Source organism: Brassica rapa, chromosome A08, assembly GCF_000309985.2.
Source record: "Brassica rapa cultivar Chiifu-401-42 chromosome A08, CAAS_Brap_v3.01, whole genome shotgun sequence".
NCBI classification, from domain to species: Eukaryota; Viridiplantae; Streptophyta; class Magnoliopsida; order Brassicales; family Brassicaceae; genus Brassica; species Brassica rapa.
The window spans coordinates 16046085-16070927 of NC_024802.2; the positions used below are offsets into that span (position 1 = coordinate 16046085).

Here is a 24843-nt window from a genome sequence, read left to right on the forward strand (position 1 = left end):
TACATGTATTATATAGTTTACTAATATTAACCCATTCTACCAACATATTATATTTTTAGCATAAATATTTTATATTTATGAAAATAAAATATGTTAACTTATCAATTTAAAATAATTTTATCATATTTTGTTCAATATAACATTTTTATTTTAAAATGATAGATATTATTATAAATTTGATAAAATAGGATATGATTTTATTCTTTTAGTAACATTTCATTACTAATTACAAAATTAGTTGAAAATATTTATATTCAATTTATGACAATTAAGATCTTATTATAATCTTTTTCAAGAGATTTCTTATAATTTTAATTTTTTTTTAAAAAAAATTAAAAGATATAAAAGATATTATGATTAAAGTAGTTAAAAATATTATGTATATTAGCATTAGTGATATACATTTAATATAAAATTTAAATGATGGTCCAAATAAAAATATCACTCATCAAAAAATCATGATTTTTATTTTATTAGAAAACAAATTTGAAAAAATTAAAATAAAAATAAATAGTTATTTCTAACAAAATACTTAAAAATTATTAGTAAACGTATTTGTGAAATTAATTAATTTCATTTTATTTAAATTTTCGTTTATAAACCAAAACTATATTCAATTTTAATTTCGAATTATATTTTATGATAATTTAAATTAAAACTAACTAATTTTTGAAAGTAAATTTAAAAAGATTCTAAGAAGATTTTAAAAAGATTTTGTTAGAACATTTTAAATATATTCATTTGTATTTCAAATAAAAATATAATGATATTAAAAGATATAATAATGAACTTATGTAAAATATGATATTTTTTAGGAATGGTCCAAACTAAAAAAATCACACATGAAAAGAAGTCATGACTTCTGTTTTAATATATAAGATATAACTATATTTAATTTTTAAATATATTATAAATTTTACTTTTTTATATAATATGGTATACCAAAATTTATGTTATTTAAAATGAATATAGTTTTATGTTTATGAAAATAAAGCAGTTACCTAGTAATTTTTAAGTTTGATGGAACAACTCGCAAAATCCTATTATAGTTATATATGGTTTTCATAAAATTATTCTATTATTTTAGTTATTTATCTGTATTTATAAATAATTAATATTCAAATTAAATTTATTAAAAAGCGAGACACACTATTAATCCAAATTAAGTTAGTTATTTCAAAAAGGAATTAGTATGTAATATTTAGAGGTATATCTTGAAAATATAAAGATATAGGAATTACGATTTATTAAAGTTATTAGAATCACTGAGATTTTTTTATAAAATCACAGATATTTTCAATGAAAGAGTAGTTAGTAAAATGAAATATAGGATTTTAGTTAAATAGTTGTTAGAATCATCAAGATTTTTATGCAGAATGCAATTTAAAATATCTTAATAAATAATGCAATTGTGATAATGATCCATTTCAAAATTCTCGTATAAACTAAAGAAATATAGTTTGGTAAACTGAGGGTTCTAGTATGGTTTTTCTAATCCATTCGTGCAATGCATACATATACGATAATCCATACGTGGTTGGCATAGGTTTGGTTTAAACTTAGTATAATCTTAATAAAATGATATTGTACATATCTACGTATGAATCTAGCTATAAATGCTTAATTTTAATAATATAGTTATGATAAAGCAATTATAATCTTGTTTTCTTAAGTCAGAAAAAAATATTCGTATATGGAGCATCGGTAGGAAGTAAATATTTGGTGCAGTTAAAGTAGGAAGTGGAAAATCTTTTAATTGTGATATATGGAATATTTTATGATAATTAGTAGGAATTAGTTTGATTGTTAGAATAACATAAATATACATCTAATAAATTTTCTAAAGATGGTCCAACTTTAAAAAATCACACATGAAAAAGGTTGTGACTTCTGTTTTAATATATAAGATTTTCTTAAGTCATATAAAAATATTCGTATATGGAGCATCGGTAGGAAGTAAATATTTGGTGCAGTTAAAGTAGGAAGTGGAAAATCTTTTAATTGTGATATATGGAATATTTTATGATAATTAGTAGGAATTAGTTTGATTGTTAGAATAACATAAATATACATCTAATAAATTTTCTAAAGATGGTCCAACTTTAAAAAATCACACATGAAAAAGGTTGTGACTTCTGTTTTAATATATAAGATGTTTATGTCGTTCAAAAACGCCATTTTGCTACTAGCGTCAAGAATATACAGGGATATCATCTAACACTCGTTTCTAATTTACTCTTAGTTTTTATGTCTTAAGGTAATGTCTTGTCTAAGTGATATGCATGCACATCTCCTAAATCCGACTCGAGACAGACTGCACATATATATAATTAAAAAGCTGGTGGATTTGGCGGGCATTCTCTTCAAAACTATTTTTCATTTTTTCCATAACTATTTTTCAGAGTTGTATAGTTCATGTTTGTAAGAATTGCAATTTATGTGCAAGCTCTTTAGATAAAAAGACTGGAAGGTGTATTGTTTTTTCATAGTAAGTTAGATAAGATTGGATAGAGTTGTTCTTATGAACAATTTTTTTATTGACCAAAACGTTAGTAACAAAATAAATAGTTGACAAAAAGTATTAAATTTCACATAATCTTGAAATTGTTATACGATTTCCAATCCAAATAAAGGTTTTTTCAGAGATTTCACAAAGAAAAAAAATATTTACTACCATTTGCTTTTAAAAATAAACATTCAACATACGTTAGTTTTTTTTTGAGAACTTTTGAGTGCAACTGAAGATAATCATTGTCACGATTGTAGCCAATGCATGAGAGATCTTGATCGCCAAGTTTGGAGCTTTTAAGGAGCTAAGGAACCAAACTAGCCAATGTTCAAGTTGGAAGTGAAATATAAAGAATAAAGGTAAAGGTGACCCAAGTGAGATGCTTTGTAATGATTTTAAAGGCAATAACATTGTGATCTTTCTTTAGCATGACGAGAGAGCGATGCGTTCTGTATAGATTCTATTGATTAGTCAAAGAAGCAATCTCCTACTCAAATTTAAAAAGATACACAAAGAGAATGAACCCATCAAATGAGTACACTCACTGGCTCTAAGCTTTTATTTTCTTAAACCCTTTATCTTCTTTTTCTTTTATCTATTTTGGATCAAATAGAGAAGTTACGTTATCTCCAAGAACCGAACTATATATTGTTGTTCTTTTTTTGGTAAACTATTTTCTGGTAAACATATATTGTATTATATTGTTGTTCTTTTGCAAAAAAAAAAAAGTATTTTTTGCATCAAATAGAATATATAGGTTTGCAAGAAGCAAAACAGTTGAGTTTAATCTGAGCAAAAAAAAAAACATTTATATCAAACGGGTAAACTCATTACCTGAATATTTTGTATGGCATTTTTTTTCTTGGCTTCATTGAGTTTTATGGGTTTGTATTATTAGTTTATTATCTTATATTCCCTCTTGTTTGCAATGTACGTTCTTATATAAACTCTCATAGCCGTATATCGTGTTATTAATTTCGGATTGGTTCTTCCAACTAATTTTGAGTCAAATGTTGGATCGGATTTTATACCATATTAAATTTTGTGGCTTAATTAAAAGCTGAAAATAATTGACTAATAGTTCTTATATAGTAAGTATTAAGTATTAACTAAAGAAAAAAAACTTAGTATGATACATACATAGAAAAGTAATTTATTTTAATTTTTACGTTTTTCTACAAAATTGACTAATAGTTCTTATGTGTGTTACAAAAAAAAAAATTTTGATTTGGAACTTGTAATGAAACACCTGTTAATAAAACACAATAGTTCACACTTGTTTGACAAATAACAGTCAAAAGAGCGTTTAGATACATACAATAAGCTTGTTGGAGTATGTGTGCCGACAAACATGAACGAACAAAAATACGTATAACCAGAAAGAGAATGATGAATATAAAGATTTAAACAACATCAAAAGACCCAGAGAGACAGGGAACAAAGAGAATCGGATCGGTCTTGAGATTGATGTTTTTTTTAATGTTCAATTGAAACGACCACACCACTTTCCCAAAATATGCTTCTCTCTCTCACACGCACTTGACACTTTGCTTCGTTGAACACGAAACCTAACGATTACCAACCCAAGACACAAAGTGTTCGACTTTGTAATTTCACATTACCTTGTCGCATCTCTCCACTCACGTGACTTCTAATCTAATTTAATATACATCATTTGCGTGTATATAATAAGTAATTAAGTGACTAAAACGTTTCTTGGTATGTATAAAATCATGGCGCCATGCATGCAAAAAGCTAGAGCAATTGATAACTAAATACAAAGTGGTTTCGTTACCCATTAAGCACAACTAACGTGCTTTTTAGGCAGGGCCGGCTCATATACGAGGGTGAGCGACCGTTGAGTCCATGATATTAAGGGTACAAATTTTTCAAATTTCTTTTAATTTTTTTTTAAGAAACAAATATTTTTAAGAACAAAAATAAATATACATGTATTCTAAAGAGTTTTAATTTTATATATTTTCATAAATTTAATAATCTTGTAGAGTTTTTTAAAAGTTATACTTAAATTGTGTTTTTCTTAATTATTAGAGGACCTGATTTTTTTTTGTCCAGAAGGCCCTATAAATAGGGGGTGGGCGTTTGGGTACTTGTTCGGGTTTGGATTGGGTATTTCGGATTTTCGGGTATTTTGGTATAAAAGTGTAGAACCCGTTTGAGTATTTCTGAATTTTGGGTTGGGTTCGGATATTTTTAGTTCGGATTCAGTTATTTCAGATCGGGTTCGAATATTTAGATTTTGAAAAAAATATTAAATTTTTCATTTCTCAAATTTCTTGTATTTAAAATATAACTTTCACTTAACTCATTTTTGTTTTTAATAGAATGGTTAATAGATTTGGACGTAACATTTTGAAACTAAAAAGATATTAATTTGGTTATTGTTTTAAATTTTGGATGTAACTTTTTGTTAATTCTTGAAATAAAAAGTTTGACATGCATTTTAAGTGAGTAGCAAATTATTTTCTCTGTAACTGTATGTATACCATATGAACTTAAAGTATGTGTAGTATCAATATAAATATTTTATATAAAATAAGAAGTGTAAACTAGAAATATAAGGTTAATTATACATATGTTCGGTTATCTTCAGATATCCATTCGGGTTCGGATATTACCGTTCGGGTTCAGATATCCAATCTCTTCTAATTTAATACCTGTTTAGATATTTATCTACTTCGGTTCGGATTTTTCGGTTGGGTTCAGATGCAGTTTCGGATATCAGGTAAAGTGTCCACCCTACTATAAACTATGAGCCATATAAAAAAAAAATATAAAAAAATATAAAATTAAAATAAATTACTTTTTCTATCGTAGATGCCTTGGAAGAACAAGATCAAACTGGTATGTTTTCCTTTTTCTACTAATAATGTCTTTGTCTGGTGTTTAATTGTCGTTTTCGATGAGTCGACCATATATATATGCAATTTAAATTACTAATAGTCATTTAAAATGACCTTTCAAAACTATTAATAATGTAGTTTCTCCTGTTATAACCAAATCTATTTTAATTTGGACATAAATTTACCTAATTTTTTTCAACAGCCGAACAAAAATGCATCTAATAAAAAAATAATACCGTATCTTTAAATCTAAAATCTTGACCCGTGCATTCACGCGAAATTTATATATATAAATATAAATATTAATAAAAATATTTTAAAATTCTAAATATTAGGATAACGTGTTTAGAGGTGCAATTGTGAAAATATGGTATTTTCTAACTTTAGTTGAAGGTAGATATATAATTTTATTTTATGTTTTATGAATATATGGTGATACCTTGATAATTTTTTTTTAAAAATGGTTTCAGTTAATAGGATATATATATTATTGTAGTATATGTTTAGAATTTCTACATAGCAAATGCTTTGCTAGAAATTAAACTAATTCTTATATTATGTATAATACATGAATGTTAGAAAAAATACAATGACATAAGATCAACATATTTTAAAGTCAAAAACATTCAACGAATCAGTAAATATGTCAACGTCTGATATAGTTTGGTTATTACGCTGCTAAAATGCCTGCAAGAAGACATACTTAGACATTATTTCTGAAACCTTCATAGAAGCAATAGTTTACTTTCCATGGTGCTCAGAAAAAAAAACATTTGAGGATGATACTTTTTCATGTTTCAGATCTCATGTTATTGTAATAGGAGTTAAAACTTACTATTATAACATTGCAATAATAATTGTAATCATAAACCTTGATAGAAGCAATAGTTTACTTTCCATGGTGCTCAGAAAAAAAACATTTGAGATGATACTTTTTCAAGTTTCAGATCTCATGTTATTGTAATAGGAGTTAAAACTTATATTATAATGTTGCAATAATAATTGTAATCTATAATCGTCAAAAGAGGTCTAAAAGATTATTTCCTCATATGACAAAATATTATGTTCAATATTATGTATCCGGTAGGGGTCGTCCGGTAATATGATAGTTATAAGTTATGTGTTAGGGTATGAATAAATGAATAAGATAATTTAGTAGGACCATTAAAATTTAAGTGATAACTTTTATCAGTAGATAAAAAAATAAAATTCTATTTTAATAGAGTAGACTAGATTTTGACCCGCGCTTTCAAAGCGCGGGATCATTTCCGAAACATTCCAAGTTTATTTGATATAAATTTGTATTTTAATTATATCTACACTTAGATATTACAAATGAAATATTATATTCAATGTTTTGAAACTCGACCCGACCCGCAGTAAAATTGGCAAATTCGGTGGCTCATATGTAATCCATTTTAGTTTAAAAAAAAAACTGTTATTTAAAAATTTTAAAAAACCCGTAACAACCGCTAAAACCCGAGATCTGGTTATCGGTTGAGCTGGTAGATGACCCAATATGTAATTCGGTTTGATTTATTATTATATTTAGAGTATTGTAATATATATTCATGAATGTTCAGATGAATAGTGAATATATTATAAAAAGTGATACTCCAATTTAAATACAATTTTAGTCCAACAAAAATTCCATCTTGTTAATGGATCAATATTTGAGAGGATGCATACTAAAAATGAAATAGATTTTAGCATCAATAATGTATATACGTCTATTACAAATTAATAATTTACGTTTGCAAAAAAAAAATTATTTATTTATTTAGTTAGTTTACTTTTGTTATTCACATGTTATTAGATACTTTTTGATGTTTTGTCTATGGCTTATTTTAAATTTAAAAGTTAATTTCATTATTCGCATTAGAAATGTAAATATTTATTATTTTATTTTGATATATATATTTTTATTATATTTAGTTCTTAATTTTTATAATTTATATATATAATTATATTTTTAAATAATTAAAATATTAACCCTCTCTGGCATCGATTCATGTTAATGTAATGTTTTATGATATATTTTTGTTAATATATTTGTTCAATTAGTTTATATTTGATATATATGTTACATGTCTCTTTGAGTAACCCGTAAAAAATATATTCATAAAGCTATCAACAGTAACTTGTTTCATCGTATAATTACTATAAATATTTATTTTATCATATATATATATATTATTTTTTCTTTTTAATAATACTCTAACTATAAAAAATATATTTTTATGTATTTGGTGAGGGTTTTGAACAATTTGTTTTTTTTTTTTGCATTTGGATTAATATATAGTTATATATATACAAATGAATATATATATATATATATAAGTATTTATTACATTAATAACTAAAATATAATTGATTAGTTATTTAAATTTCGAATTAACATAAATTAAATTCATTAGTTTAAAAAATAACAGATTAGTTAGTTAGTTCCTTAATTTTAGGTATAATGTATATTTAATAATTAAATTAGATATGAATAGAAATAATAGGAAATATAGTTAAATATAATGGTCCAACCTAGACTATTTGTAAGTAGATAAAAATTGCTTCTGTTTTAATAGTATTGATTGATTGAGTAACTATTGTCCAATATGTCCGCCGATATTCAATCCGTTGAACTCTTTAGAAAACTGCACATTAGATCCGCATATAACATTTTTAATGACCTGAGCACATTATTGGGTGATCAGATCAGTCCTAATGTAAAGCTTAACAAACTGATGTTTATTGATTTTACATATTTTGTGATTTGAAACATATGTTCAAAAGTTTGAATACCGATATTTTTCGTTAGAACTGAAAAGAATTGACTAATAGTTCTTCTATAGTAAAGTGATGCTTAAAAAATGTTTTGTTGACAATTTTTAATACTCGTAAATTCATAAACACGGTTATATAATCACTGGAATGCGTAGGTAAGTCAAGCATATGTCTATAGATTTGAAGCTAGCAGAACCAACCCAGATTTTTTTTTTTTTTTGATAAATATCAAATTAATTAAAGGAATGACAAAATAGAGTCATTTACAGATGATGAATCGATCTATTTAAAGGCATAAAGAAATGGAATAAAAAAGCATGACCCTGAATATGCAAGCAATAAGGACCGATGATGACCCATAGACTTCACCTCCCTTGCTGTCTACGAAAGACTCAGATTCTCCCTTATCTAGCCATACACTGCAAACCATTTTCTTAGTAGCCCTTCATACTTATAAGAACCATGGTAACCTAGCGCCAAGATACGGTTACAAATTGTTCTGTCTATATGTCTGCACAGCTGGCCTGTATCCAACCAGCTCGTTTTGTGCATCCGTGCATTTCTCTCTCTCCAAACAAAATATACGGTAACCTGAAACACTAGACGAAGTAGTATGTAATCCATAGCGGGCAGAGTGGCATCATGAAGGAGGACCAGAGTGTCTGACCAATCCAGTGTTGCTCGGTCTCCTATTATGCCTCCCACACATCTTAGCCAGACTGTATAAGTATAAGGGCAAGCGAAGTAGAGATGGTCTCGAGATTCATCTCTTTCTCCACAGAAAACACATCTTCGCTCTTCTATGCCCCATTTTTTCATCCTGACGCCAGTAGATAGATGGTCCAACACAGCCAACCAAATAATGAAAGAAAATCTAGCTACTCCCTGATAGAACCAGATAATTTGAGCCCAAGAGACCTTATTTCTTTTAACTCAGAAGTTGTTCCCAGGTCTTCCAAGAAGAGAAAGAGCTTGTGTAAACCAAGATTTAGAAGACCAAAACCATTTTACAATAAATATTAATATTTCTCTTACAGACCATAACCATTTATATATAATGGCTCTACAAAATTTGGGTCCAAAAATAATATTGCATCGCGTTTTTTTTTCTCAAGACCGTCCTATAAATTCAGATCAGATAATCCAATTCGTATTTTTTTAATTAAATAAGATTGAGTTCTGATCTATTATTATTCACTACCAAGAACTTTGTTGCATGTTCTAATATCTCTGGGCTTTATATATGGCCTCCTAAAGACGTTGGGCTTTATAAAAAATGGTCTTAAACAAATTTACGATAGGTCGATTACCATCGTTTTATTGAAACGACATCGTATATCTCTAAAGACAAAACTAAAAAACAGCACTGTTGGGTTTAAGCCTTTCTTCTTCATCTTCTTCCTCGCTCAGACGCAAAACCCTAATTTTCCAGAAGGATTCTTCTTAAACCCATAGCCGTCGAGAATCCAGTCAACATGGAGGTGGATACAGTGACAGACTCTCGTATCCAGAAAGTCAACAGCTTGCTAAAAGACATTCGCATAGATTACGATTCTCTCAGCAAGCCTGTGGACAGTCTCGTTTCTTCCATTAGAGAAGCCATTGATGCAATCCCCGAAGGTTTCAAGGTAGATTCTCGCTTCCTGAATCTTGGGTTTTCTAAAAATTTGAGCTTTATTAACAATTGAAAGACTTTGAATCCATAGGTTACTTCAGAGTTAGCTCCCAGTTTCGTTAGAGACATTGGAGCTGATAAGGTGGAGTTCACTTTCAAGAAGCCTAATGGTTTCAGTCTTTGTGGAAGTTACTCCACTCGTTGTATGGCGAAGCCGGAAGCTTCTGTTGATCTTCTCCTCCACTTGCCTAAGGTTAGTTTCTATTGGTTATCTCGAAGTTTTGAAATCTATGTTGTGTGTTTAACTAGAGAAGGGTTATTGCAGGAATGTTTCTATGAGAAAGATTACATGAATCATCGGTACCATGCCAAGAGATGTCTATATCTTTGTGTACTCAAGAAGCATTTGTTGGCTTCATCGTCCGTTGAGAAGGTTGAGTGGTCAACCTTACAGAACGAGGCTAGGAAGCCAGTCTTAGTTGTTTTCCCTGGTAGGTTTGTGCTTTAGTTTTGTTTTTTCCGCTCTAAGAAAGGTGGCAATGTGTTAAAGTTGAGAATGTGTGTTGCAGCTAAGAAAGTTGATAACTTTCCTGGATTCTGCATAAGGATAATTCCTTCAGCGACATCACTGTTTGATGTTGCAAAGCTGAGTATGAGCAGAAACAACGTCCGTTCTGTAACTGCAGGTAATGCGATTTGTTTCATTAATGTTTTCTTGATGATTATGTTGAGACATCAGTTTATTGATGATTATGATTTGTTTTTGATGATTAAGATGGTGTCGCTCAGCCAACGCCGACTTACAACTCAAGCATATTGGAGGATATGTTTCTGGAGGAAAACTCTGAGCTTCTCAAGAAAACTTTTTCTGTGTGGAAGGAGTTGGGAGATGCTTTGATATTGCTGAAGGTATGTCTAGTTAACTGTTCACCCTGTGTTTATTTTGGAGTCTTAAAACGTCTATGGTTGTGTGCAGATATGGGCTAGACAAAGGAGCTCAATATACGTCCATGATTGCTTGAATGGATTTTTAATCTCTGTGATACTATCATACCTTGCAACCCATGGCAAAATTAACAAGTCACTAAACGCATTGGACATATTCAGGGTGACACTGGATTTCATAGGTATGCTAATACAGCTTTAAGTCTAGATTTGCTGTAAGTATTTGATTCTGCAACGTGGAGAACCGACATTTGTTATTTTTTTTGTTGGCAGCCACTTCTAAATTATGGGAAAGGGGTCTATTTTTTCCACCACAGAGTGAAAGCCCTGTCTCCAAGGAGGTGCGTTTTCTACTTGCCTATCAGTGTGTGTTGTTTTTGTTTGGCAAAGCAGTATGACTCTGCACTGGTGCTACTGGATTCATAGTGTCATCGAGTTGAATAGCCTATAAAGCATCGTGTAGTAACCCAAAGACTACAAATGGAAGTCTTAATACTACTGAAAAAAGCTTATGTAGGCACTAGCTTTTCATGTTTGATAGTCAAGTTTTCTTCTAGCACTTGACTTTCTTGATTAATAGTATTATTGCAAGTATTATATGTCGAAGAAACTGTCATGTGTGCACATTGGTGTCTTGTTCCCTGGGTACTGTGATTTACTGATAGTTAACGTTTAAATTTCAGGAGAAACTGCAATTCAAAGAGTTGTTCCCTGTTGTTATATGTGATTCATCAACACTTATGAATTTGGCTTTCCGGATGACTAGTGTTGGATTCCACGAGGTACCTTAACCTAAAGAAAACTCTTAACTCAATATAGTTCGATATACTGATGATTTATCCAAGGCTGTGGTTGTCTTTGTGACTTGTTCATGTAATTTGTTTGTTGATGACCGCAGCTTCGAGATGAGGCTTCTTCGACGCTTAAATGTATGAAACTCAGAGATGGAGGATTCGAAGAGGCTTTTATGACTAAGATCGACTATCCTGTTAGATATGATCACTGCATTAGGTAAGCTTGGCTTCTCACTTCTCTTGATTGACATCTATTTGTGTTGTTGGAAGTGGCTAATTTTTATTTGTTCTAGTTAGCAATCCTAACATATAAGTTATCTTAGGTTACACCTAAAAGGGAAAACAGCAGTGTCTACATCAGGGTTTTGTTTGGACAAGGAGTATTGGAGAACCTATGAGCAGAGAGTACATACCCTTCTAGAACAAGGACTGGGTGACAGAGCAAAATCAATCCGCGTTGTCTGGAGAAATTCCAATCATGATTCATATGTGGAGAGTGTACGTTTTTCAGATTCACGAATTTTACTTTTCACTGCACCCAAAATGGTCATGTTATTCTAACAATTTGAACTGTCTTTGAAACAGGGCTTCTCAGTTCTTGACAGAGAACCACTTTTTATTGGCGTATCTATCAGCTCTATCGAAAATGCTTTTAGAACAGTTGATATCGGGCCAGATGCTGAAAACAAGACAGAGGTACATCAAGATTTATTTAGCATCTTGTCTCCTTCGGTCTTTACTAAATAGCCTATCTTTCTTAGGCACTCAAGTTCCGAAAGTTTTGGGGAGAGAAGTCTGAGCTAAGGAGGTTTAAAGATGGAAGAATAGCGGAAAGCACAGGTGTGTTATCAATACATACTTTTTGGCAGAGTTTAATAAAGAAGTTTCAAGTTAATACAAGCTGAGTACTTGCCTGTTTCATTATCTTAGTCTGGGGGACTCAGCAGTGGACAAGACATCTTATCATGAAACAGATTGTTGAATATATCTTGAAGCGGCATCTTTCACTCTCGTCCGATGACATTGTACAGTTAGTTGATCAACTTGACTTCTCTCTGATTTACGGGGATAAAGGTATTACTCGAGTCATTGAACTTTTCACTTCTTTTTGGTCTATGCATTGCACGTGTGTCTCATCATAGTTTCAAACTAATTCTGCAATAATGCTTTGATGTCTCAGATCCAATATCTACATCTGGAAATTTGCTTGAGGCCTTCGAAGTTTTCTCGCAGTGCTTGCGTGGGATCAAAGGCATACCTCTAAAAGTTTCTAGCGTTCAGCCTTTAGATTCAGGTTTGTTTTCCTTTAGTTCCTTTTTGCACTGAGCTTTCAACAAAATAAGTGTGTACTCGTCTTTGCAGTATCTGTGATTTTTAATATCTAATTTTCCTCGTTGACTTGTCAGCTCTCAGACTCACATCTGTGTTCCCTCCTGAACCTCACCCACTGGCTTGTGGAAAAATTGATGCGCAAAAACAACACAGAGTTATGCCATCTTGCATACCAACAATGGAGGTCATGATTCAGGTGGGATCAGTACTCCAGTTGATTAATAGCGTATATACGTATTGTTAGTTATCTAAACTCGCATTCTTTTGCTATTCGCAGCTAGAAGGGTCTGGTAACTGGCCCATGGATGATTTGGCAATTGAGAAAACGAAAACTGCCTTCCTTATTCAAATTGCAGAGAAGTATGTTAAACTGTTGTTAGAAACACTTCATACTATTAAGTCACAGTATTATATGTATTCTTACAAATGAAAATATTGACAGCCTTCAGACGATTAAGGGAATAAGGTCCACAGCTACTGAGGATAACGTCGATGTGTTCATGCGTGGCTACGCATTTCGCCTGAGAATCTTGCATGAACGAGGCCTGAGTTTGGTGAAGAGAGAAAGTGAGTACTTCCCTTGCACTCATAATATCTCTCCTATTTGATTCTGACTTCCTGTATTTCTACTGAGTTGCAGTTGGAGCTGACCCGGTGAAGCATGTTTCCTCTGCCGATAAAATGCTTTTCATTCGCAGTCAACATGCAAGCATGATCAATGGTTTGCATGGACGATTCCCTATATATGCATCAGTTGCAAGGTAAAAGGCGTTAAACTTCACGTGTGTACTTTTGTCTGCTTTGAAGTTTCATAACCTCATACCTTTTCTGTCCGCTATCTTAAGGCTTGCGAAAAGATGGGTTTCTGCGCATCTCTTTTCTGGCTGCCTGGCAGAAGAGGCCATTGAACTTTTGGTTGCACATGTCTTCCTCACACCTCTCCCACTTGGCGTTCCTTCCTCTCGAATCAACGGCTTCTTAAGGTTTCTTTCCGCCACCATAATTTTGATTTTGCAAAAGAACAATCAAGTAATGGTGTTAACCAACATCTTTTTCGCTGGACTGTGTAACAGGTTCTTGCGATTACTAGCAGACTATGACTGGATGTTCTATCCGTTAATTGTTGACATAAACAATGACTTTGGCAGAAATGACGAGAAGGAGATCAATGTGAGTCCCTCTTTTTAAGTAATGGGTCTAATGTTAAGATAACTTTGTTAAGAACGCCATATGTAAATGCTTTCTGGATTTATAGGATAACTTCATGTCGAGTAGAAAGGGCTATGAAGAGGACAGACAAAACATAAGTTCAGCCATGTTCTTGGCAGCTCCTTACGATAAGGCATCAGAAGCATGGACAACACTTTCACCAAACTTATCGGTTAGTACTTAGCATACCCTTTTGAAAAGCATCTTAGCCTCGCTCTGTTAATTTATCTTCTTGTTTTAACTCAAAATTTATTATAACTTTGTTAAAGGAACTAAAAAGGTTGGTGGCTTATGCTCGAAGCAGTGCAAACGTATTAAGTAAGCTGGTACTGCAAGAACACAATGATTCTGTTCAATGGGAGGTGAGTGAGATACATTGAAAACACATTGCACTGTATTGAGATGGTATTACAAGTAACATGATGGTGACTTGTATTTAATTGTGTTTACATATGTTTGCAGTGCCTGTTCAGAACACCTTTGAACAACTATGACGCAGTTGTTCTTCTCCACAGAGAAAAATTACCTTACCCACATCATCTTTTGTTTCCGTCGGAACTTAACCAAGGTCCCAAACATGGCTCTCTATCTTCCTCTCTCTTATCTTTCTGTCATTAAATCCAAAAACTAATATATTCTTGCAAAATGATTTGAGCAGGGAAACACGTAGCACGTGGAAAGGCGAGTAAAGCGTTCAACCCGTTTTTATTGCCTGGAGATTTGAAGAGAAGCCCTGAGGAGCTTAAAAAGAAGTTAATGGTGGACTTCGAGCCGACCAAGTGCTTCATGCGTGGGTTGCATGAAGAGTTTGGAACGTTGAAGCCGTGGTATGATCATATAGGAGGCGACGCGATTGGTTTAACTTGGAGTAAACCCAATTCAAAGGTAAGAACATAACTTCAGATAACTTTCTTTAAACCAACCGGAAAAAAAAAGAGAGACAAATGTAATCAAATGTGTAATGTTTGATTACAGAAACGAGAACGTGATGAAGAGGAAGTGGAAATTAATCCAGTAGAGATGTTAAAGGCGGTAGGCGAGATGGGTAAAGGGTTGGTTAGAGATATCTACTTGCTCAAGTCTCCACGCTTTCTCTAAAAGCTTTCTTTTCAAAGAGTTTCGAATCTCTTAGTTCTGATTGACTTGAACTCAAAATGTTTATCAATTTTGATGAGTACACATGATATGTTTCTACAATACCAATCAAACATCTTTCTTTTATAAATTAATCTCATTCAAAGTGATTTTTACAACAAGAGCAACTGTTTCTCAAGAGTATCAATCATCATTTTCTGCAAACCGATAGAGTTGTCAAAAGAAAGATGGTTTAGTGCCCTAAACCTGTGTTATGTTACGGTAATGATCATGTCATCGTCTTCTTCCACGTGGTGTCTTAGAAACAACAGCTTTCATGCCTTGAGAATCTTTGAAGCAGACAAAGTGGACTAACGTTTCCCGTTGGGATAAACAGCAAAGACGCTTGTTCCCAACCTTCTTATTGCACAATGAACACATGCTCTCGCTTGTTACTTGCGCCACTCCCTTCCTATGTTTGTACACTTCTTCTTTCACCTATTTAGTTCAACACACATTTTCCTCTGTTACGATGAATAACCTCTAATCCTAAAGCTTTATGTTTCATCCATCAACACAAACACACCTCCAAGTTTGAATGATCCTAGAGCTACAATACGTTTTGCAAAGTCCTTTGCGCTTTTCTTAGGATTCAGGTATATTTGAAGTAGTGTGAGGTAGATGTTGCTCGACGGTTTTCCAGATGGTAGATAAGATATGGACTCATGTATACGATCACAGTAAGCCAGCGCCAGATCAGGTGCATAAAACTATAAGGAAAAAAAAACGAGATAAGCCATAAGCAATGTAGAGATTATTTGGTGACAAGAGAATATTACTGATCAACTACCTTATGAACATAGATCGACAAAGCAAGCTCATGTTGATTCATTTTCCCCAATATAACAGCACGCTCTTCATAGAGAGCATCACGTGGAAGACGCTTCAACAAAGTCTGTACCCTGGTATGCTCTCTAACGCAGACAATAGCTTTTTCCTTTCAGGAGGATGATCCTTGTCATCCCATTTCTGCTGCGCGCTTTGAGCAGCATGCAAATTAAGCACTTCTGAAAGGTAGATTTGTACCTGTAAGTACATCATCCAAACTGTTACTGCCTAACGTTAAGCTCAATGAGAATGCTTCCCACATAAGTGCTATTATTCCTCACCATCTCGTTTTGGAGATTCCCTGAAACTGCGGTTTCATTCATCGCCATCATAAGTTCTAAATATCTACCCTGCATGTTCGGAGCATGCTGCTTCAGATAAGAATTGACAAGGTCTGCAGAGATGTTTCCGGATAAAAACAAGTCAATGGTTTGTGTCGGACAGCTTTCCAGGACAAGCATTGGATCAATCCTGCAGAGAGGCTTGAGATATTCAATGATCAACTCAGGACTAAACAGCTCCGTAACATCAGTTTTTGACTGGTTTGATTTGGAATCTTCCAAGAGCTGTTTAAGAATCTTAAGGGCTTCATGGTGCATCGAATTGCTCTTGAACAATTCCAACAGTGCAGAGTAATTTTTACTTTTCATGAGAATCTCCTCACAAATTTTTACATCACAGTAGTTGACACCTTTTAATAAATCTACAGCAGCTCCGGACTGGCCAGTGTGAAGAAGTGCTTGGAGAAGAGCTGTGTCAAGGATCGCTGCCATCTCCCTGGCACCTGAGTTAAGTGGGAGGATCACACCACGTCCCTGCAGAAAAAAAAACTTCTTCAAACCTCAACAAAAAAAAGTAGTGAAGAATCAGATATTACCTTGTTGGACTTCATAGACTTGCCAACAGCATCTGAAATGACCTCTTCTGTTCCTTCAGAAGTAGCCTTCTCTATAATACCAGGTCTCCTCTTCTACAAGTACTTTACAAGAGCCATCAGAGTGTTGTGGCTCATTTTCTTAGATTCAAGAGCTGCATTGCCTTCAGATTCCAAGTAATATCATGGAGACGAAGACTCCATATCATCTGAAATGCCGGATGAGCCTCTAGAAAGAGAAGCTTCATCCACCATCTTATCTGGTTGAGGAATAATTGTTGTTTTAGGAAGAATAATGGATGGATACATGGAAAAGTACATGTGTGATGTCTACTTGAGATGCTAGGATGTGTTCCATGGCTTCCTCATAGCTCCCGTTCTCAAAAAGATAATGAGCGAATCTGTATCATGATAAAGAGGCAAGGAATATAAACATAAAGATTCACATTTACCACTGGGTAAACATTGAAGTTCTGGCCTTTTAATACCTTGTATGAATCGAACTCTCTTTCGCGGCTCTTAGGCTTGAGTCTTCAGGAGGGAGTAACTTGCATAGAGCTATGGCTTCCTCAAAGTTTCCTGAAGCTGTTAACTGCACAATCTGCCATGACACTTAGATTTCTCAGAAAAATTCAAAAGCCATCTGATACGAGTTAAAGCAAAATCTATACTATCTAATCTATTAAAAGAGGAGTACAAAATTAGATTATCCCTTAGTTTTCCACTATATTTACAATAGCATGCCACTGAAGTTATTAATTAACCTATCTTTTAGGATTTTTGTCTTTTCTCTTCAATTAATGTATTTCCAAAATCAAATTCTAACTAAAAAATCATGGTAACAATAATTAATAAACCTAAATTTTAATATTAATTGTCTTTTCTTTTTTTTTATTATACATATGTGTGTTTGAAAATAATTAATTCCATATATACATTTCATAATTACATACATTATACGGTAATTATTTTACTAATTCCACATATACATAGTAAATAGTATACAAAAATTTTATTATACATAATCATAAAATTGTGATCCATAAAAATAGTTTATACAACAATTTTATTATATATAATCATAAAATTTTGATCCATAAAAAATAAAAATACATTTGTGTGACTTTACAGGTCATATTCTAAATAAATAGATGATATAACTAAGGGTTTACATGATAAAATAAAACTACTCAATATAAACTATAGAATTATTGTGTTTAGAAATGTCATATTAAAAATAAATTAAACGGGTAACTTTTAAAATATATATTATCACTTATACAAATAAATATTTATTTATAAAAAAAACTAACACCTGCGCGGGTGCGCGGGTCAAGCTCTAGTTATACTATTATTTGCGAAGTAAAATTTCACAATGAAGCTCTCACGTTAAAAGTTAGGGTGGTCAATATCGCTTATACCCTTAGTGAATAAAATATATAAATTAACTACAAAATAAAACAAATTTTTATTTTTATTAGATAATTGATTAAAATTAATAATGATAAGAATTATCTAAAATCTAAAATATATTTTAAAATAAAAAGATAATTCCAATATATATTGTATTGTTATCTGAAAAAAATATTTTAATAAAAAATAAAAATTAAAAAAAAACCCATAATTAAATATTCATCAAGTAAAATTCTTAATTTTATATAATTGAAAAGATGCTATATTTAAAAAAGTGACATTTCCTAAGTATACTGTAATATACAAAGAAAATTATAAACAATTATAAGACATATAAAATTTTAGATGAAAATATAAATAATAATTTATATTATAGTTTTTATTTAGTAATGAAAGTATTAATCAATAGTTATAAAATATTTATGCCCGCATATGCGGACCAAACACCTAGTAATTATATAAATTAGTCAAAAAATAAAAACGAATTTTAAATCTATCTTATTAAAAAAAGTGATTAAAATTTATAACAAAACAGCAACATAGCTCTCACGTTAAAAATTAGACCGGTTAATATCATTTATACTCTTAATGAATAATTATATAAATTAGTCAAAAAATAAAAACGAATTTCAAATCTATCTTATTAAAAAAGTGATTAAAATTTATAACAAAACATTTATACTCTTAATAAATAAATTATATAAATTAGTCAAAAATAAAAAATGAATTTAAAATATATCTGATTAAATAAGTGATTAAAATTAATAATAGTAAGAATTATCTAAAATATAAATAATTAAAACGAATTTCTATTAATAATATTATATTTATATATTATATTAGATAATTGACTATACATAAATATAATAAAATTTTCAAAAATAAAAACATATTTTAAAACATAAGATAATTCTTAGATTTATTCTGTTGTTATCTGAAAATAATATTTTATTATAAAATCTATAGTTAGATATAAAACATTTATAATTAAATGCTAATCAAACAAACAAATATATTTTATAAAATATATGTGAATGTTTTTAAAATTTAACACAACAGTAAGCATATATTTATACTTTGATAAAAGCTAATGAATATATATTAATAATATTTTATTTATATGTTATATTTGATTATTGACTATAAGTAAATATAATAAAATTCTCAAAAATAAAATATATTTTTAAAAAATAAGATAATTTTGTGTTTCATCTGAAATAATATTTTTATTATAAAATATTAAGTTTAATGTTTGATTTATTTTTTAAAAAACATAATTAATAATTTTTTATGTTGATTTTGATTTAATAGTTATAACAAATAAATATCAATAAAAACACTATGCCCGCATGCGCGGGCAGAACACCTAGTTCTACATTATTGAAAAATAGAATCATATTTTCATCATCTCCTGCTGTTATTACCCGAACCAAACTTGCCGAACCGGACCGACCCGTAAAGTTTGGTTTTCAGTCAGTTCGGTTTGAAGGTGCCGAAGAACAACGGTCTGTATTAAAGGATAAGGGCTTCGTAGCAAGCGAACCTAATTAAAACGAAAGGCATAAACACATAACAACAGGTTTCTAGAAATGCAAAGAGAACCAAACTAACTTCTCTTAGAACTTTACATACCTCAACTCGTCTAGGTAACAAGGCTATTGCATACGGGTTCTGAATGACAATAGCCGTTGGAGCCTCTGACCAGCAAATCCTCTCCGTCTGAAGTAGCTTCCCGTTTTGATCAACAAAAACTCCAATGTTCTCAAGTACAAAGAAGAAACTAATAAAATAACACTCCAAAGAACACCGTCAAGGCAGATGCTACAACAATAATCACACCTTCCCCAAGAGAAGGTCACCAGAAGGTAGAGAAGTCACAAGAGGAGGAGAAACTCTACCAGAAGGAAACACCTCAGAGAGTGTCCCATTAGCAGTGTTAAGTATCACATACTCTTTCCTAATCCCTAAGCAAATGTTGTCACCACACCAAGAAATGGACTTTGCAGTATCAGGAACTCCAAAGTCTCTCACTTCTACAAACCCTCTTCCTCCTGAACAAACCCATCATCAGAAAACAACTCTTCTTAACTAAAAATCCAAACTTTCAATCCAATGTGTACTAGACAGGGAGACAAAACACAACTGAAAAGCTCAGACACAACTAAAAATCCAAACTTCCAATCCAATGTGTAGACAGGCAGACAAGACACAACTCAAAGCTCCGAGACAACTAAAAGTCCAAACTTTCAATTCAATATGTAGACAGGGAGACAAGAAACAACTCAAAGCTCCGAGACATACAGGCAGACAAGACACAACTAAAAATTCAGACACAGAGGAAGTCTCAACGGTCGTCCCACGAGTAGCCGTTCGCGCCTTTCGCTTTGGTGATCACAGCGACTGTCTCCAAGTTAGGAAGTTTATGAAACGCAATTGACTCAGAGAGAGAGAGACAGAAGCAGCTCTCTTGAAGCTAGAACCTTCATGGACACGATAGGTTTCTTAGAGAAGCCAGAGACGGTCGTCTCGAGGACGTAAGGCTCTTGACGCAGCGCAGAGGCGGAGGAGATGTAACTGAGAAATGAGAGATGAGAATCAAAGCTGAGAACAATAGGATCATCAACACTGACTCAAATAATTTACCAAGGAAATTTTTTTATTACAACAAATTTCGTTGAGCTTGAACTTGAATTCACTTGTAGATGAGAACGGAGATGATGATTTGAGAGTCAATTGTGCATTCGTTAAAAAAAAAAAATTGTGAAAATTATGAAAAAAAAAAAAAATTAAATAAGAAAAAATGCTCCCGGCGGGGCTCGAACCCGCGACCTTCGGCTCATAAGACCAACGCTCTAACCAACTGAGCTACGGGAGCTGTTTCGATAACTAATGTACATATATATATATCACATTGGTTTCATTATTTCATGTTTAATATGATAGAGCATGAATTTAAATTTTAACTGAATTCATAATATTTATTTATAGCTATGTAATGATTTTCATTTTTGCATTTATAAATTTTAAATAGTTAAACTTATTTCTACATTTTAAAAAAATACACACTGTACTTTCCATCAATAATAAAGTTTTATTTTACTATTAATAAAAATAGAATATGAATAGAGTTTAGGGGTGTTCAATCCGGATATCGGTTCGGTTTCGGTTCGGTTTTTTTCGGTTTTCGGTATTTCGGTTAGTAAAATATAACTACCATTCTAAATCCATATTTACTTCGGTTCGGTTCGGTTTATATACCGTCGGTTTTCGGTTTATTCGGTTTTATACCAAAAAACATAATTATTTTGTTTGAGATCATATAATATGAATTTTAGAGTCATATTGTCAACACACTCATTTATTAAAAACCTATTACATGTTCAAATAAATGAACAAAAAAGTAAAAATGCTTCTACCATCAAATAAAATAATCAAATCTATAACTAAAATCAAAGCTTGAAATTTTGAAAATAAAAATATGAAACAAAAGAAAAGTTTTTTCACTCTTCCATATTTAGTGTTCATTAAAGTCATGTTTTTTCAATTGAAAAATTTCCATTAATTATTGTCCATCAAATTTATAATCTTCATATTAATTTAGTGAAGACTAAAATAAATCAAAAAGATCAAAAAAGACTTAGAAAATAAGATGTCTGAATTGCGATGTATTGTTATTTAGTTATAGTTCAAGTGTTTTACAAATTAAGATTTTTTATTACTATAAAATCATGGTAATAATTATTAACACAAATTTAAATTATGTAACAGATAGATTTTCATGTATTGTTATAAAATAGATACATATTTACATGTTTCTACTTTTAATCGGTTTTGTTCGGTTTATTCGGTTTAATCGGTTATATACCAAACCATATCCAAATCCTACGGTTTTTAGAAAATTATATCCATTCGGTTTATATGGTATATACCAAAACCAAACCATATTATCTATTTCGGTTCGGTTCGGTTCGGTACGGTTCGGTTTTACCATATTGAACAGCCCTAATAGAGTTTTAAATTTTGTGTTTAAAAGCTTTAGATAAACATGATACTTAATAGCCTTTCAAAGCTCATCTTGACATATAACTTAAAAATATTGTAATATAAGATAGATCTGTTCAGAGCAATATTTCATTAGAACGCATGACTAAACTTTAAAAAATAATCATAAATAAAAGGATAACTCTGATAATTTCAATTAATAAACACAAAACAATTACACACGGTAAAAATATTCTCACACACGCATACAACATTCATGACAAGGAACGCCTCTGTTAATTATAACATTAAAAAAGTCTTTGGCTCACTAAGCAAAGACTTGGATGGAACCTTATTAATTCTCTAAGTAAACATCACCATTTTATTGGCTCTTCTTCCACGAGAATAAACCTTCACTATTCTTGTTTATGTGTGTATGTATATATGTCTCAGCTAGCTGCTGATGCAAGAGAAGTGGCTGGCTCAGGAACAACATCGGCTGGAGAGAAACCGTTTGGTTTAGGATACTGTTTCTCCTCCAGTCCCCAAAACTTTGCTGTTTTGACATCATCTTCACACATTTGTTTTGAGAACTCCTCATGATCATACTCTAGTGTTGCTTCTCCTCCAAACTCCTTGGGAAGATTCTCAACATCAAAGTGTGATGTCATCAGTTCATCACTTGTTTTGTCTTTAGGGTACACAAACTTGACCTTTTGAGCTGTACATGGGTCCAAGAAGTACTTAACAGCCTACGTACAGGGATAAGAGTAGGTAAATAAATGACTCTTTTCAAAAACTTTTAAAAAGATTAAAAAACATTTTGATGAATGTGTAATGACTCTTTACCCTGTATACTGCTTGGAAAAGTCTTGGTGGATTGTAGAGAAAGGCGATACCGAGTCTCTCAGGGTAATGATTCTGTAGAATGTAGACAATCTCACGTGTTGTTTTCATAGGAACATTAGCAGCCATAGACCAACCAGTGAAATCAATGAGCCAAGACATTTGTTCTTGTCCCTTGGGAAGATTGAGGATTGCATTTTCAAGAAGATAGACCAAATGCTTGATATTACCTTCTGCTGATGTTGAGTTCTGTTTTACAATATCAAGAGTTTTTAAAACTAACGAAAAATATTTTTAAAATAGTCAAATATGTGAAAATGCGCTTATTTACCTGTAATGCTGGTCTCATTATAAGCACTACTCTGCCTTGTCTATCATGAAAACTAGCTCTTGAAACTTTACCGGTCTCACCTTCATGTGCTACTTGATTCTGGAGAGAATTAAAAACAAGATTTACTCGTAAAATATACAAAATCATTGAATATATGAGCAAAATAGAGTTAAATCTGTTAGCAAAAAAAAAAAGGAGAGTTAAATTTACCCAACGGATCTCTTGAGGTTTGTATGTTGATCTCCACTTGAGAGTCTCCTCAAGCATTTTCTTGGCTTTCTCCACATTCCAGTTTCGAGCAGCCAAATATCTCCTCAAGGAAGCATCAGAGCAGAACACTAAACTTTGTCCAGAGAGCGGCCCTATCGCAGATCTCAATTCTCTAACCTGAAATTTTGTAGGCGTAAGACTTTTGAAGTTATATTAATGAGAGAAAAATACAATAAAGATTCTTGTATACCTTGTTATCATGCTGAGAACCATCATCAAGTTGGTGCGCATTCCTTCTCTTAAACATGTTTAGTTAACAATCTTTTAATCTCTAACGAGAAAGCTTCAAAGCCTAGAAATGGTAAATTATAGTTATGATCCAATAGGAGCTAGATTAGATTCAAGAATCAGCAAGAGGATAGTTTGATCGGCTATTAATAGAAAAATAATAATCTAACATCTAATACGGGATCAAGAATCCATTCTAGTTTACCTGACTAATAAAGATTCTACAAAGTTTTTGTCAATAATTCAACTTTGAAGAAACTCTCTAGAAAATCACAGGCCTTCTCGAAACGTATTATAATTCAAAGCATTTGTTACATATATTTTGACTTTTTAAGATCGCAAACTTCTTGGCCGAGAGAGACTTGGAAATGGTACACAGCTTTCTAGAGTTTTAGAACGAACTAAAAAAACGAAGTTGAAAACGCAAAGAGGATCTAACCTGATAATAAGGATCTCTTTGTATGAGTGATCGAGAGTCGAGAGAGAACGAAAGAGAGAGAGGTATCAATGGGGTTTGGTCGTCACGCGAGTATCATTCCCACTTTAAAAGGACTTAAAAGCATGAAACGTGGGAAAAGACATTAACCAATTTATGTGGCATTTAAAATTAATACGTTTTATTAATTAATAAGTTATATATTGATATTCGAAACTTTTTTAAAATGGGCATATAGTATGTGTTTTATGTTCATGTGAAAGGCCAACTGTTGGTAAATTATAAATAGTAGTACTATTTAATTTATTTTTGTATAATTAATTTTCAGTTTTTGGCGTTTGTTTGTTTGACCAAATATATAAGATCTGAAACGATTATTATTGTAAGAGACAAGAGATCCGAAAATCGTGCAGTAATAAGATTTGGTGATTTTACAAAATACATAAAATGTGGGAA

The 24843-nt window shown here is 31.5% G+C and overlaps 3 protein-coding genes, 1 long non-coding RNA gene and 1 other non-coding gene across 8 annotated transcripts; 2 read left to right on the top strand and 3 right to left on the bottom strand.

Moving 5' to 3' along the window:
• Nucleotides 1-771: 771 nt before the first annotated feature.
• LOC117127300 lies at nucleotides 772-6004 on the top strand. The gene is made up of 2 exons (XR_004450236.1): nucleotides 772-1662; nucleotides 1908-6004. It is a non-coding gene; the product is annotated as an uncharacterized LOC117127300 (long non-coding RNA).
• Nucleotides 6005-7995: 1991 nt separating this feature from the next.
• Nucleotides 7996-15286, top strand: LOC103834989 (nucleolar protein 6). Of its 3 annotated transcripts, none has more exons than XM_033277082.1 (25): nucleotides 7996-9779; nucleotides 9858-10019; nucleotides 10092-10257; nucleotides 10336-10452; nucleotides 10542-10675; nucleotides 10743-10893; nucleotides 10985-11052; nucleotides 11395-11493; nucleotides 11610-11722; nucleotides 11829-12003; nucleotides 12091-12201; nucleotides 12267-12345; nucleotides 12436-12579; nucleotides 12686-12799; nucleotides 12912-13033; nucleotides 13115-13197; nucleotides 13280-13386; nucleotides 13478-13598; nucleotides 13683-13820; nucleotides 13911-14007; nucleotides 14093-14218; nucleotides 14316-14408; nucleotides 14509-14621; nucleotides 14703-14931; nucleotides 15022-15286. In XM_033277082.1, the coding sequence occupies exons 1-25, from the start codon at nucleotides 9627-9629 to the stop codon at nucleotides 15142-15144; spliced, it is 3138 nt and encodes a 1045-aa protein (XP_033132973.1). In that variant the 5' UTR covers nucleotides 7996-9626; the 3' UTR covers nucleotides 15145-15286. The 3 variants fall into 3 exon arrangements, with proteins under 3 accessions (XP_033132973.1, XP_033132972.1, XP_009109328.1); XM_033277081.1 differs by having other exon boundaries at nucleotides 8005-9779; nucleotides 13280-13404; XM_009111080.3 differs by having other exon boundaries at nucleotides 9627-9779; nucleotides 13280-13404; nucleotides 14509-14614; nucleotides 14705-14931.
• LOC103835541 (vacuolar sorting protein 39) lies at nucleotides 15244-21216 on the bottom strand. Its single transcript, XM_033278105.1, is given in 13 exon segments — nucleotides 15244-15618; nucleotides 15707-15890; nucleotides 15971-16077; nucleotides 16080-16206; nucleotides 16290-16823; nucleotides 16886-17194; nucleotides 17196-17283; nucleotides 17371-17494; nucleotides 19924-20056; nucleotides 20135-20346; nucleotides 20645-20699; nucleotides 20776-20869; nucleotides 21206-21216. Coding segments are annotated over 13 exon segments (2004 nt in total). The 3' UTR covers nucleotides 15244-15592.
• Nucleotides 21097-21170, bottom strand: TRNAI-UAU. Its single transcript has one exon. It is a non-coding gene; the product is annotated as a tRNA-Ile (tRNA).
• A 1249-nt stretch (nucleotides 21217-22465) lies between the features above and the next one.
• Nucleotides 22466-24497, bottom strand: LOC103834991 (phosphatidylinositol transfer protein 3). 2 transcript variants are annotated; one of them, XM_009111081.2, is made up of 6 exons: nucleotides 24391-24497; nucleotides 23914-24015; nucleotides 23664-23840; nucleotides 23454-23552; nucleotides 23126-23371; nucleotides 22466-23028 (listed from the first exon to the last, which is right to left on the bottom strand). In XM_009111081.2, exons 2-6 carry the CDS (start codon nucleotides 23968-23970, stop codon nucleotides 22726-22728), a joined length of 882 nt encoding a protein of 293 aa, XP_009109329.1. In that variant the 5' UTR covers nucleotides 23971-24015; nucleotides 24391-24497; the 3' UTR covers nucleotides 22466-22725. The 2 variants fall into 2 exon arrangements, with proteins under 2 accessions (XP_009109329.1, XP_009109330.1); XM_009111082.3 differs by lacking the exon at nucleotides 24391-24497 and adding an exon at nucleotides 24157-24380.
• Between the last annotated feature and the right edge of the window lie 346 nt (nucleotides 24498-24843).